Source organism: Schistosoma haematobium, chromosome ZW (genome assembly GCF_000699445.3).
Source record: "Schistosoma haematobium chromosome ZW, whole genome shotgun sequence".
Taxonomy (NCBI): Eukaryota; Metazoa; Platyhelminthes; class Trematoda; order Strigeidida; family Schistosomatidae; genus Schistosoma; species Schistosoma haematobium.
The window spans coordinates 87,197,309-87,212,848 of NC_067195.1; the positions used below are offsets into that span (position 1 = coordinate 87,197,309).

The 15,540-nt window shown below is 33.7% G+C and overlaps 1 protein-coding gene across 1 annotated transcript in view; it reads left to right on the forward strand.

Annotated features, from left to right (window-relative positions):
* Window positions 1-14,943, forward strand: part of CHT3 (Chitinase 3) — a 32,449-nt gene extending 17,506 nt beyond the window's left edge. The window contains exons 6-11 of the mRNA XM_051212599.1: window positions 303-764; window positions 1,806-2,251; window positions 3,564-3,971; window positions 4,902-5,394; window positions 8,283-9,013; window positions 11,308-14,943. Coding sequence (XP_051072791.1) covers window positions 303-764; window positions 1,806-2,251; window positions 3,564-3,971; window positions 4,902-5,394; window positions 8,283-9,013; window positions 11,308-12,333 — 3,566 coding nt within the window. The 3' untranslated portion in view covers window positions 12,334-14,943. The remainder of the gene's footprint in view (window positions 1-302; window positions 765-1,805; window positions 2,252-3,563; window positions 3,972-4,901; window positions 5,395-8,282; window positions 9,014-11,307) is intronic.
* Window positions 14,944-15,540: the final 597 nt, after the last annotated feature.

A 15,540-nucleotide genomic window follows, 5' to 3' on the forward strand; every position in this document is an offset into this window, starting at 1 on the left:
ACAATATTTCATCTTCTGAATTGTTTGGTTTTTACGTTAAGAAATGTTAGGAAATAGATTTTTTTTTCTTTTTTAAAAAATGGTTTATTGCATTCAGTTTCGAATTGTATGACGCTCCAGTTAATATCTAACATCCGTCTTAAAGTAGCTTCATAGTTTGCAAGATAAACGTGAATCTTTAAATCATGACAATTACATGTTATGAGATTGTCTCACATTTAACCTATTCATCTTTATTGGTAATCTGGTGTTTACAATTATTTTTCAATCTACTGAGTTTTGTTTATATTTTTTTCATTTAGCTAACCAGATAATTCAAGAAACAGGTAATATAAATTCGCAAGATATAATTCAACCACCTTTACCGCCTCCTCCACCACCTTATAAAATTCCCGATCATCTTCAACCAACTGATGAATCCTCATTTTTCATGAATAATCCTTGGGTACCATCAAATTATCATTTATATCCATATTCACAATTACCTCATCATCCACCGCATTTATTACATAATCATTTTCATCAAGACAAATTATTCCCTGTTAATAGTCAATATGATGCTAAACGTTTTGTACCTAATCCTATTGTTTTGCCTAAATCACCGGTATGGCCAGTATTTGAAAATCCAAATAATCTATTTTATATGAAACAAAATAATTATCCACCAGAATCATTATCTATGCCTTATCCAGGTGGTCCCATATCAAAACGTGCAATATGTCCACAAAATAAAGAAGAATTTTCAAGAATTATGAAAAATGATTGTAAGTGATTTGTTGTTTATTTGTTTGTCATTAATTTTTCACCATCATTGTCATTTCATGGCATTTTTATCGTTTTATTTTCAAATTGTACCATTGTGTTTGTGTTTTAATGAAGTGTGTTACTTACTTACGCCTGTTACCTCACATCGTGGAGAAGGAGCATAGGTCACTCACTAGCATTCTCCATCCAACCCTGTCTTGGGCAATCGTTTCCAGTTGCTATTCATTCTTTTTATATCTGCTTCCAATTCCCGACGTAGTGTATTCTTTGACTTTCCTTTTTTTGTTTCCTTTCAGGATTCTAAGTTAACAATTGCCTCATGAGTCAGTTTGATGATTTACTCAATGTGTGTTCTATACACTTCCAACAGTGAAGTGTATACTCAACGGAAACTGATGTTTCAGTGATGCTATTAGATATTATTACTGAGAAAAATCTAAGTAAAAGAAAACATTTCTAGGGTCTAGAAATCTGTTATTAATTGATACTAATCCACTTCTACTGCGTATCATTATGCTTAGAGTAGTAGTATTGTGATGTATGCTACATAAGTAGTATATGGAACGCCTAACAACAGAAGATTAGGAAAATCAAATCGAAGAGAACGGGGACAGAGAGTAATTGTTTTGGAAATCAAGGAAAAACTAAGTTTGAGACAATTAATGGACATTTTGTAAATGAAGTACTGAACGTATGGTTTTCACAATTTACTAAATAACTCTGTAATTTCGTACTACAATTCCTTTGTTTGTCTCCATCTAACTTCTCATTCATTACGGTATTAGTTGTTATTCCTGTTAATTATTTCTGTTGTTTCGAACTAATGTTGATCAAAATGTGCAATACTACTAGCACCAGTCTTAAAATTATTTAAAGTGTAAAAACGCTAATAACTGAAATGTTTTAGGAAATCATCAATATTCGTTTCTATAAATTGATTCTGAATATTTAGAAGAGATTTGTTCAACTGTTCTATTCAATTGAAAACAACACTAAACCTTATTTTAAATAATCAATATACTGTTTATTTTTCTTGATAGTTATACCACCATTAACATCTGTTTCTTCACAAGCGCTTGGATTTCCAATCCGCTGGTGTTATCGTGGTTTGTATATGTTGCCTCGTTTCCCAGTAACATCTGCCACAAGCAATCATTTACCAGTATCATGTTGTACAGCAACTGCTTTTGTTCTGACAACGACCACATCTCATATTTGCTCTTTGGCATATGAATACAATGCATACAATCGAAATAATAATCAGCATCAACCTTTAATCATGAGCAATTATCAATCAGAATTACCATTAGGCAATGGTCCTGTCATTGGACAATTTACAGAGCCTGAATTATTTCCTTCTTCTATGAAATCGGAATCCATTCATCAAAATACTAACCAGATGGATTTTACCAGTCTACTTAAGGAAAATCAACAATTAAAACAACGCCTTATAGATATCAATGTTAGACTTCAATATGTAGATGAGGTAGGCAGGCAGAGATCATTATCATCATATCATGTTTTTCATAGTAATATTATCTTGTTTAAAGTTTTGCTCCTTATTTATTATTAATTGATTGGTAAAGTCGGATTTTCAATTATTTTTTTCTTGTTGTTGGCGAATTCATTGAAGTTTTGAATTACTGACAAATAAAATTAATTATCAATATAGGGTTATGGAGATTGTGGATTTTCAATTGGTATCATGAATCGATCATTCAGCACCTGAAAGCACTGGACTTCCGTTTCGTCCTAGTATAGAACCGTTGGATCCCGGCTCAATGGTCTAGAGGTGAAATGCTCGTGAGATATAAAAGGTCCGGTGTGCGGGATTGTGGATGCACATTGCTAAGGAGTTTCATATTAAGACGAAACGGCCGTCAACTGTTTCCTGGTTTTCAATGGTAGTCGGTTCATGATCTCAATTAAAATAGAAGTAAATTATTTTCAGTTTTATAGTTGTCAATATATTTCGAAAATATGACAATTGTTTCAATCGATTTTAACTGAATTGGAACAAAAATGAAACCCTTTGTAATTTATGTCAAAATAGGTGAATTTAAAAAATCGAAATTTTCAGCTTACATCTAAACTAAATTGCCATGAACTTATCACACTGAAAATTTACTCAAACAAGAAGTTCCAGCGGTACACACTTATCGCATCGTTTCCAAGTAGATTTTTAATTCATAATATTACGCTTTTCATCTCGATGATTTTTGTGAACAGATACAAAAATGAATCACACTGGGTTAAAGATCGGATCACAATGCGTATAATGACTAAACTACTCACTAATGTCTACCTTCAAAAGTTAGTCTCTGAGGTTCTGATGAGAAACCGTGATCGGTGGGTGCTCAACCATATAATGAGTGATGGAACACTGATGACAATAAATAATGACCCCTTCTGTATCGTGAATATAAATTATGTAATTGATACTTATTCTGCGTCATGTCAACTAACATTGATCGCTGATCGTGGTTAACGCAAAGACCTTAATTATGCAAAATGACTGGTTGCATTAGAAGAGATAAGAAATAACAGGTCATTTATAATTTGCTTCAGTCTATCGTATAAGATAGTAAATGGAAGTATATATTAGACTGTAATGTTCATGCTTGTATAAATTTCTTTGGAACATTAGAAGTTCGCTTTCTTGAAATGAATGCTAATCACTTCAGTCTTGCGCAATAGACTGATCAACTATTGAAAACAATATTTCTTTACTCTTTTTCTTTCTAAATATCTAAATAAGAATTCTGACCTTTGCTCTTCTCTTTCAATCCCCTCGTCAGCTTGAATGGCACGTACAACAATTAAGTCATCTGGTCGAGTCGATGATTTTGTCTCATCAACGTCAGTGTGAATTAGACTATCAGTTGCAAATTTATTCACCAATATCTGCTCCTGTCTGCGACGTTGGCGGTGGTGATTTTCAGCGCTTCAAAATACCCCCAAATTCTTCCTCGTCATCATCATCGCCATTTGGATTAAACAACGATCATCAATGTTCTACACATCACTTCCACAATATGCCAGCAAATCCTGGAAGTTTGCCTGTAATGCCGACAAATATGTCAAGTTGTAGGACTCATCCATGTACAGCACAAAATATAACTAGACGAGTGACACAACCTAATATCATGTCTACACGTTTCTATGGTCCATGTGTAAAGCAGACAATACAATCGGAAAAAATTGAGGTATGTATGCAATATACATATACACACAGATTTGGTTTATGATCTGTCAGTCACAACGTAGAACCTGGTAAATTATTTTATTTATTTATTTTAACACATAGATATCGGTACAAGGAGGCACAAAATACATATGCGCCATACAAATCTCATTCGATATGTGTGAGGGCTGTGATACTGCTCGGGTGCTCAGACCGAAGCAGGTGGTTTTCTTAGGGGCCACTCCCCGAGCCTTCGACCTGAAGGTCTGATCCACAAGGCAGTGGAGCATCGTGAGGAGATGCAGTCCCATTGCAGCCGGTGACCAACATTTGGTTCATAGGCCATTTGTTCCCTCAGGATACTGGAGTCCATGTGCACGATTGGTTTGAAATCCGGTTAGAGCGCCGGACATTCGCTTTTCGTCCTCTCAATTTCGTAAACAACACTTCCGCCACGAGAAGGCAGTGAGTGGCGTGTAAATATGTACATCAATTTAAGTTGCCATACACTATTATTACAGGGAAATGAAATTATCATGGGAAATCCCAGAGTAGTAAAGGTAATAACAGTATAAGTGGTTATAGAAAAGGTGAGGATGACCCAGTTTTGAGATTAATTACATCTTAATATTTTTACGACTGATTGTCACACGATCATCACTACTGGAAGCTTGTAATTTATCGCTTTATCTGTATACCATTCAATTGTAATGGATTTCCAAATCTAGTCACTCCGGAGTAGTTTCAAGCGAATATCAAACAACTATTCAATAATCCTTAATTTCTAGTAGGTTATCCAGTCATCGTATCATGTGTAAAGAAATTAATTAACACCCTCCATAAACTTTCACTTTTATGATATAATTAATACGAATTAATTCTTCAAAGTTCATTTACTTTTGATCTTTAAAAGATGTATACATATATTCTCTTAATTCTATTATTGTTTTAGCAACGTATACCTATGTTGAATTCCACTAAGCGTTCTCTACATCCTCATTTAGTGGGATCTATGGATCCACGTACCGTTTCTTTAGATCGTGCATCACAACCGAGAAATTCTTGTACAACATTTCCGATTATGGAATGTAATTGTATACGATGTCCATTGCATGAAACATTCGCATTACCACATTCCAAAGAACATGCATACGTGAATACATTAGCAAAAGATGATGTATTTTCTACACCTAATGTCTCTATGATAATTCCAAATAGTCCATGCTTTTCACCTAATTATCGTCGACGTCGTTTTACAATGCGAGCAACAGTGGCACAATTTCCTCCTTCATTTGATAATGAATCTCACTTATTACCACATTCCAATGTACCACCACAGTGTTGTTCCCCACCGCCCCGATTGCCACCTCCAGTGTCCACTTCAATTTTTACTTCTAATAAACCGATATCTAATCCTACTATTAAGATAACTGACGAAAATAAAAGTGAGTTAATTATATAATTCGTTAAGTTTTGATCATCTACAAATATGATAACAAAAACAAGTAATAAATTGAGTTCGTGAACTGATTTAAGTTAGACCAACATTGAAAACCTGGAAGTACTGTCGGCCGTTTCACCGTAGTATGGAACTTCTTAGCAGTGCCCATCCACGATCTCGCATGCGGGAGTCGAGCCCAGAACCTTCAGTTGTGCGCCAACGCTTGACCGTCAGAACACTGATAAAATCTAAACATTAACACCGTTGGACACGTACTCAGCGGTCTAGAGGTTAAGTGCTTATTAGCGAGACAGATGGTCCTGGTCTTCATTTCCCCTGCAGGGTCGTAGTTACGACTGTTGAGGAGTTCTGAAACGACCATTCAGTGCTTCCAAATCTTCAGTGGTGGTCTAATTTTGATCGGTTTGTGATTTCAATGAAATTCAACAATCTCCATATTCCCTACTTACAATAAATTAAGAACTTGACTATATTGATTCTAGGAAGGTTTTTTTAACTCTTCCAAAAAGGCCTCAAATAGTCTATTTCGTGTTAATAACTAGTTGTTCTAACATGTAACGAAGTCCGCAACAACTTATTTTCAGTTCATTTCTCACTGACGTTTGATATTGTCTGATTAGTTGTAAGAAAATTACATTCGGATTACTACTGGCTTTTATTCTGAGTCATATTAGGTAACTTAACCCACTGGGCTGCACATCTGTAGGATCTCAACTTGAGACCCGTGATGGACTGACAGCTGTCAGTGCTGTACACTTTTCTTCCATATCACGGAAGTATATAATTTAACTTCGATCTTCAGTCAGTAGATAACGTCAGCTTTAGAACTGTTAAAATCATGACTCAATCATGTACACACCTATTGTTCTATTGTAGCTTATCGCTTCTTAGCGAATGTTCATCGATGATGATCAACCCTAGGAACCCTTAAATTTCATAGTAAGTATAATGCCCCTATATCATTGTTAAGTTTAGTCAATGCTGGATATAGAGTGTTATTCCTATCTAACGTCGTCCAGCACCTTCGATTATTTCAATTAATTGTTGTGTCTCTAAGGCTATTACAGTTTTAGTATGGTTTACAATTATTTTTCTAAAGTTCAAATAATCGAGATTATGAATTTATAGAGTTTACTAGACATGTGATGAAACCAATGTAGAAAGAAATACAAGTACAAAATGTAACATTTTTTGGTTGTTGAATAAATTTGTAAACTAAATACTACTACAACTGTTAGTTTTGGATGATTGTTAATCTTTAGTATTATTGAAAACATTCTATGTATAGTCTTTTGTTCATTCTAATCTCGGGTTCATTATCCAGATGATAATGACTGTTGACAACATCCATCCTTTGCACATGATTTCACTAAAGTAGTTATAATTTGCAAAAATCGTTCTATTGTAGATGACACCTAATCAAATAGATGATGCACCTACTAGAAAAAGTTCACACAAACTTTAGTTTTTCCTGAAATTGTCATTAGTGCTGAATCATAGTTTCTACAAGCTCAATATTGGACTTGATTTCTATAAAGTTCCAGGGATGTTTTGAATGTTAGAAATGGAGATTGGACAAGTGCTTCAGTATAAATTGGGTATATTTTATAGGGATAAGTTCTTATGTTTAATGTATGGTAATAGTCTAAATTCATACTCATAACTCAATTAATTTACTGATGTTTCCATAATCAGTGAGCGATACGCCACTTGTGGTTGACTCATTTTCCTATTGTAATATCTTTGGCATATTCGTTCCCCTATCATATTTTTAGTATCGCATCAGTTTACAAAAGAATATAATGTTAATCCTAATCGCTCGTTAAAGACACGTCAATTCTAACTTTCCGATGTTTTCATACTTGTCCTGTGTGGCGCATATATATTGGCGCTCTCTTGTACCAATATTCATGTGTTCAAATAAATAAATAAATAAATAAATCATACTTGTCCTACTAAATAGTTGTTTATTTTTATACTAGGCACTAATCGAGCTACACTTGTATTTAAAAGAGAGTTTTAACTGTTATCGTACTTCAAGAAAATAAATTATCCAAGTATCTGACGAGAGAATCGTTTTAAACGTTTAACTTATTAAAAAAGGATCTAATCGAGCTCTTTTAGAGATATATGGGCAGTTGTTACTTCTGAGTCGCTCACACCATGGAAGGATACTTTTTATTCAGGTACCTGAAAAACGGCATTAGCTCAACTTTCATCTACTAACTTACAGGTTCAAACCATGCTCCACCTACTTCGGTCCAGTCAGTCGGGAAGTAATGTCGGCACTCACACTTAGAGTGTGACTACTCGAGCTACGCTAATCTCTACCTGGTAAATGGGTCAGTACTTAGAAACGCGAAGGTGAATCTGGGTTGGAAATGGTCGTAACGATCATGTAGTTTGACGGCAGTGCTCAAGCGGCAATTGATTGAGACCAGTCACACATGAAGTTTTTATTACTAGTTCTTAATGTTTTAGCTCCTTACTTATATCACTTTACCCTCAGCCTCAGAAATCCACAGGGCAAGGTAAGATATGCTATTTTTAATAATGACCTTGGTGAACCTATTCTGTTGTGAAAGGACGGTGGCACTGCAGATACTAGTCGGTTGTAAGAAACACCTTACTCCTGTCACATCGTGGTAGGACTTCCCTCTCGAACCTTAAGTTGTTGTCTTTAGTAGGATCACAAGTATTCCAGCAAATATAGTTCGGTTGGACCATCACGGAAGATGAATCTGACCTTCATATTAAGGCAACAGTCATGGTCTGTAGTATCGATTCGCAAATCCATTATCATTTATTTATATATTTCATCGATGATATATATTATTGTTGAATTCGTATACTTCGTTCTACTGTCCACAGTTGCTAATGTATCATTGAAACATGGTAATTCAGTGTCAAGGGATTCAATTCAACCACCAGCCAATATTACAAATACCAAACATAAGAACACTCGACCGACAGGTCTTAATTTTATGACAGAAAAATCTGAAATATTAGATGATAGTCAAATGTTATTAAAACATTTATCACCGAATAATGAATTTCAATGTGTCAATGGTTGTACAGTAGTAGTGACTACCACTTGTCAGTTAACTCATTGTTATCCATTATGTATTATAGATCGTACTCTAACTATAAATGAAACAAATGGTCATCATAATAAAGATGAAAATCAAACGGATGTTGATGTTATGATAACGAATAATGATAATAATACCTCAACAATAGTCACGTTAACATCTATAACATCGACGGCCATCATGACAACAACATCAGCAACCACATGTGCTTCTGTAAGTTCTATTTCAACTAATCATCATGCTCAACATCAACAGTTTAAAGAAAAATCTTTTTTAACCAAACCTAAATGTGCACTTCCTAGTAGAATAAACAAAAAAACATCTGCTAATTCAACTGTAGTACAACAACAAGAACTCACCATGATTGATGATGAGTCAACTAATAAACGTGTAAAACAATCCTCATTGACAAACCGTTCTAATACATTAGCAAAAAAGAAATATAATAACAATAAAAACACAAATGTACACAACAAATCAATAATTACTAACCAACCATCTAATAAGAAAGTAAGTTTAATGAATTAATCTTATATATATATATATAAGGATCTTTTTCCGTTGTGTATGTTGAGGCCTACTACTGTTATATTAGCTGTAATCACCTGCATTTGTTGCTGTGTATGGGTTAGCGAAGCTAGTTCATTTATGAAGTTCAAATCTTCTAGTTGCATCAAAGCTGTCCATTATATTCCGTGCTTCCCCTAAGATCTGAAGGTCTTCACAATCACCAGAAAAAAGATAAAGTGATGGATTACTAAGCCTTGTCTGACACCGGTCTTAACTTGGAATGACTCTGTCAGCTGTCTTCCATGCACGACTTTGCAGTGTAGTCCATCGTATAAATTCAGTATGACATTCACTGTTTTCTCAGGTACACCATAATGTCTAAGAAGATTCCATAAGATTCTCTTATCCACACTGTTAAATGCTTTATCATAGTCAAGAAAGTTGATGTATAGTAACGAATTCCATTCAATTAATTGTTTAATCATGATCTGCAGTATCACTATTTGGTCTGTATGACCACAACCAGATCGTGATCTGAAGCTATATCATCTCATTTCTTTGTTCTTACGTCTTACATTGACTTTCTGAGTATTTTATTGATGGGAATCTGATCGACCTGGTTCTTTGTAGTGTGATTTAGCGTGATCCATATGTATGTGTTTGTGGAGGAATACTGTGCCGACTGTAACCAATTTTTGTTGAATACACATTAGTCAGTCAGTCAGTCAGTAACAACGTAGAACTTCGTACGTACGTACATCAGTTCGAGTTGCCATACCACATTAGCACAGAGATGCAGTTGTCAATTCAAATCCCGTAGTGGTAGAGGTAGTAAGAGTATAAGCAGTGATCGGAAACATTAAGGTTTGAAGATGTTATTCAAAGAGTATAATACAGTGAAATAAATTTGGAAAGAGAACAAGTAAAGGGACATGAAGAATTCAGAAGATTAGAATTTGCGAGAGCACAAAAAGTGGATGCACTTGCGCCACTGCAAACGATTTTGAGCCATGTCATTCAGGGTCTCTAGCCATCGGTTGTTATCATCTTGCGGTCCCCAACCAGGCAGTCTACACCTACCAACATGACTCAGTCCACTTGTCAGTGACTTCATGCATTTGTGCCATGTTTTGGTCTGGCCGCCCCTAGCTTTCTTCCAACCTACTCCTACACCGTAAAACATCGCACGTCGAAGCAGTCGGTGGTTGGGCATACGTAATACGTGTCCCAGACATCTAAACTTCATCATTTTATTTGCCATCCTTAGTACCTGTTTCCTAAAATCTGCATCTGTTACTCGATGGTTCCAGGATATACGAGCGATGTTTCGAAGACAACTATGGTCAAATACTAGTGTATTTCTCTCACCATTTTATTTCCTTTCTACCAATTCATGTTATCGCATGATATCTTCATATCTAATGTCATCCATTCCAACTTTGGTGTATAGGTCCCCCATCAGGATGGTCAGTCCCTCCCCTGAGCACTTCACTATGATCGATTGCAGCCTCTCGTAAAACTTATCTTTATCGTCGTCGTTGCTATCATTGGTGGGTGTATAACACAGGATAACATTCATTATTATTCCCTCCTTTATTTCGCGGAATGCTTTGAAGATTCTAGATCCATGAGATTACTGTTGTATAAGTGCTCGTTGTGCTTCTTGAGACATCGTCAGTGCAACTTCTTTTTTGTGTGAAGCATTCTCTTCTTCATGACCAGAGTACAATAGCTCTTTCCCTATGCTAATCTCTTCTGCCCAGCCTAGGTCCAATGGGTTTCACTTATTCTGAACACCACTAAGTTGTGTCTCCTTATTTTCTCAACTATTTGACTAGTCGTTCCGGTTTCGTACATTGTCCAGACATTCCATGTACCCGCGTTAATTATAGCTCTGGTTGTTAGAAGGGGCATCGGGATCGTAATTTTCGAAAAATCTCAGCTTTCTCCATGAGGCGTAATAGTTGTTGTAAATGAAGATCGTTCAACTTGGAGGACAGAGTTTCAATGGTTCAAATGATTTTTTTTCTGATTAGCGATTTGTCAGCAAAGTTGTTTTCTACGGGATAGAGTTGATGACTCCAGGCTTAACCCTTTTCTTTTATCGAGGTTTTTAATCGCCCCGGTACCTAGCCTGTCGTATGCCCTTACAGTTGTTCCATTCAGAACCTTTTCGGCTTGTTGAAATAATTTTAATGCCTAGTTCTACTGTATTCTTTATTCTGTCAATTGTTCAATAAACTTAGGCAGAACGAAAACTAATTATGTGCATAATTTATATTTTATTTTCACAGCCAAAACCTACCGCTTCATCTTCATATGAAAATAAAATGTCAGATAATCAAGACGCAGATTATAGCGGTAGTTATGAAGGTGTTTCAAATTCGAATTCTTCTCATTCTCAGTCGTCTGGAGCGTCAAGTTTAGAACCAGATTCAACATTATCTGAAAGTTTATCCCCTACAAAACATCATTATAGTTTTAAACATTCCATATCAGATCAGAAAGATACAACTAATAATAATAGTAGTAACAGTATACATAATCAATCGTCTAAAGTGTTCATCATTCCTGAAATGTGTTGTTCACCACGATATACATCGCCTAGTGAAATAAAGAATTCTTCAAATTCATCTGTTGTATTTAAAGATTCCAATTCTATATCATCCACTTCTATGCATACTTGTTCAAATAGTCCAGTTTGCACAGTCAATTCATGTAATATTGTTCTGTCAGATGTACGATTATCATCCCCTCTTCAAGCTACATCATCTTTCAATTCCATTAATAATAATAATAGTAATATTAACATCCCTAGTGTTCATGTCAATAGTTCAACTTCTTTTACACCTTGTCATTCAGCGAATCTTAATTCAATTACACTTTCACCACCTATTAGTGGTCATAATTTTAACAAAAAATCTCATCTAATTCCAATAACTACCCAATTTATTGAATCACATCTACCATCACCTTCAAATTATACAATTGGAAAAAATCATACTAGTGGATTATTTAATCATAATAATCAAACATTTACATCAAATATTTATAATCCAAATCGTTCATTAATGAATATTAGGCCTAGTTTATTAACTGTTCCACAGAAACCATCTCTTCAGGTACGTTTTGCACCTCCTATTCGTGTAAACCCATATAGTAATAATAATAGTAATACTACTAATAGTAATAAAAGAATATTGTTTAATTCATCATTAGGAAGTCCAATTTTCAATCATTCAAATGTAAATCAAAGTTCTACAATTGATAGTATTGTATCACCAAATCTATTACGTAAACAATATTATTATTATGAATAATAATAATAAGAAGAAGAATAATAAGAAAGTTATTACACTTTTCCTTTTCATTCAATTTTCTTATTTCTTATTAATGAATTAATTATTTGTAAATTAATTATTTCAATGATGTAATCAAATCTCCTTACCTCATTAGTTATGTATGTAATTCATCTAAGTGTTATTGGTGTATTATTATGAAAATATAATTTTAATTAATTTCACAATGAATCTTACCTATTTATGCCTATTACCCTCAATGGAACATAGGCTGCCAACGAGCATTCTTTAACGCACTCTGTCCTGGACCCTCCTTTCATTCTTCGCCAAAATATGTTCTCTGGTCTTCCTCTTCTCCCTATTCAGCCTTGAGGATTTCATGTGTGAAGGCTTGTCTTGTGACGTAGTTGAGTAGTGAATCATTCAACTTTTTATTATTATTATTATTGTTCTTATTCATTTTGAATTGTTACACTGTTATACAAACAAATAAACAACTGATGGTGATGCTTCTGATGATGATGATGATGATGATGATGATGATAATTGTGTAATTGTAAAATAAATAAATTATGTAACATTTAATTTAGTTTTGTTGTTTCATGTATTTTAACCTGCAAACAAATCTTGTTTCATTGTTATCGTTGTTGTTATTATTTACTCGTCTTAAATAGTGTTCAATTTCTCTTTTCTTTCATTCAATTATTGATTGTTTCTTTTGGTATTCATCTGTTTATTTATTTTGTTTGTTTTTGTCTTTCATATTCTTTTCGTTGTTTATTTTCTCTCTTATTTTTATTAGTTCTAATAATTATGATTCAAATATAAACAATATGAGTTCACTATTGAACTAATCAAATCAATATGCATTTATTAGTAAACATCAAGCTTAGTGATTAGATCTCTTTTCAATGAATCTTTTTTTCCATGTTAAAGTACTAGTTCTGTAACAGCTTATAAACAAGAAATAACCATAATGATGCAATCAAAAGATTATAGTACTAGATTACGTAATATGAATAATAACAATAGACAAGTAAGTATATATATATATATATTTACAGAAGTATATACTGTACGCTTATACTGTGTGTTTTTTCCCTTTCAAATTGAATGCATTTATCTCAGCCTTTTTTATTTGTTTATTTCTTTATATTTTCATTGCATTTATTTATCTTTGTTTGTTTGTTTCTCATTCTCTGTTCCTGTTTCTATGGTTAAGTGCAATAAACTGTTATTTACATGTTCTTAAATTTTTATTGTTACTATCCCCTCCCACTTCTGTCGGTGTATTTAGTTTTATTATTATTATTACTATTATTGTTGTTGTCATATTATGAATCAATTTGTTTTCTGTTAATTTCTATAATTTTTTTTCTGAGTGAGGGGGGGGTATGATTCTAGTTATTATATTATACTATACCAGTGTTGTACAAGATTATTTATTATTATGACTGTTGTTTTATAGATTAATTACAGTTAATCATAATTAATCTTTCTGTTGATCTATCATTTATTAATAAAGCTTTAAATAATCCCGTTGAACAAAATAATAATAATAATAACTATTAAGATTCGTTAGATGATAAATTGTTGATATTTGAAGTGAAAGAGGTATTGAGTTCGAGTCTCAGTGGGACATAGGTGTATTCAGTCGATGGGTCACAATTATGATAAAGTATACATCGTATACTCTACTTCTTGACACAGTTCATCTATTTTATAAAATTTTAGCAAATAAAGCACACATAACTACATCATAGAAGGTAGATCTTGTATAATTTAATTTGATTAAAAAAAAATTCAGTGATGTGTTATTAACTCCTGCTTAATTAAATACACTATATCTGTACTTGGTAACTGATCTTCAACGGTATCGATAAATTTTTTTGATGGAATATTGTGTTTTCAATCAGTTTAGCCAGCTTATACATTGAGAACAATTTATTAATGATTGAGTATCTAGTAACCATCCTATAGGGTTAATAAAACTGCATAATTACGTGTAATTGAGCTTGTGTAAATTCTATATAAGTGACTGGTTATATTCGATTCTTTTTTGTCTAACATGTTTCATATTCTGCTGAAACAGTATCACATTTGCAATTGTTTGATCAGTGAGTAGTGACCAAAATTCTCTGACTATAAAGGTGTATGACACGGAATCGAATCCACCAAGGACATTTAGGTCCATTAAAATTATAGATACACCTTGCTAACTAGTGTCAAATAACACGAAACCTAGATCTAGGTTTTCCTGTCAACTACTTTCAACCACCACCTTACAATGTGCTTAAATGTAATATTATGGTCTTGAAACTAGCATTGCAATATGTGAGTATTTTATTTGTAATTGTGGTTACATTTGTGATCATTTACTTTCGCATATTTAGTAGTAAAAAAGTGAAAATAATCGCCATGGCGATGATAGTGAGAAAGACTACATATTGAGAATACAATTTAAGTAGACTGAATATAAAGCAGGTATAAAGTAGCAGTGATAATCAAAATCTAGAGTAATATGGATGATCAATGTATATGGATCACTAGGTCCTATAAAACAACATGTGTATTAGTGTTACTTTATTTACAATGACACTTGTCGAAATTGGATATATATTAAGGTAACTTTCAGACTTTTATTGGTTAATTAATTACCGTTACATATCTGTTGTTAAAGATTTCTTTTTAAAAAAAGCTAAAATGTATACAACCTGTTACCGTTCATGGATTCACTGATATCCTATAAAGAAATGCTCCCTAGTAACTTTAGTCTGTCTTGTTTTTCTTGGACTCGATGTAGATAGTTCGTTTAAAACAACTCAATAAATGAATAAATGGAATAGCTTCAGAAAATTTTTATGATCGTTTTACACTTTGTTATGCTAAGTAAATGGGCATACATACAATTTACTATGTGTGTATATATGTTTAATGTACATTATCTATGATAATTGATTCTCAATTTTTCAATGATTTTAAAAGTTTTTGTTCATTGCTAAAGCCCCCGAATACCCTGGTACGGCCGAGAGTGAGAAGAGTCCGCTCTCCCTCTCTAAATACTCGCGCATCGCCACGTGCTACAACCACTTCCACAGAAATTCTACTCAATGACTTCTCGTGGCATTAGTGTTGTTTACGAAATTGAGAGGACGAAAAGTGAAAGTTCGGCACGTTAACTGGGTTGGTGAACACGGAGAGTTCACCTAGGGGAGTTGAAAAACCCTG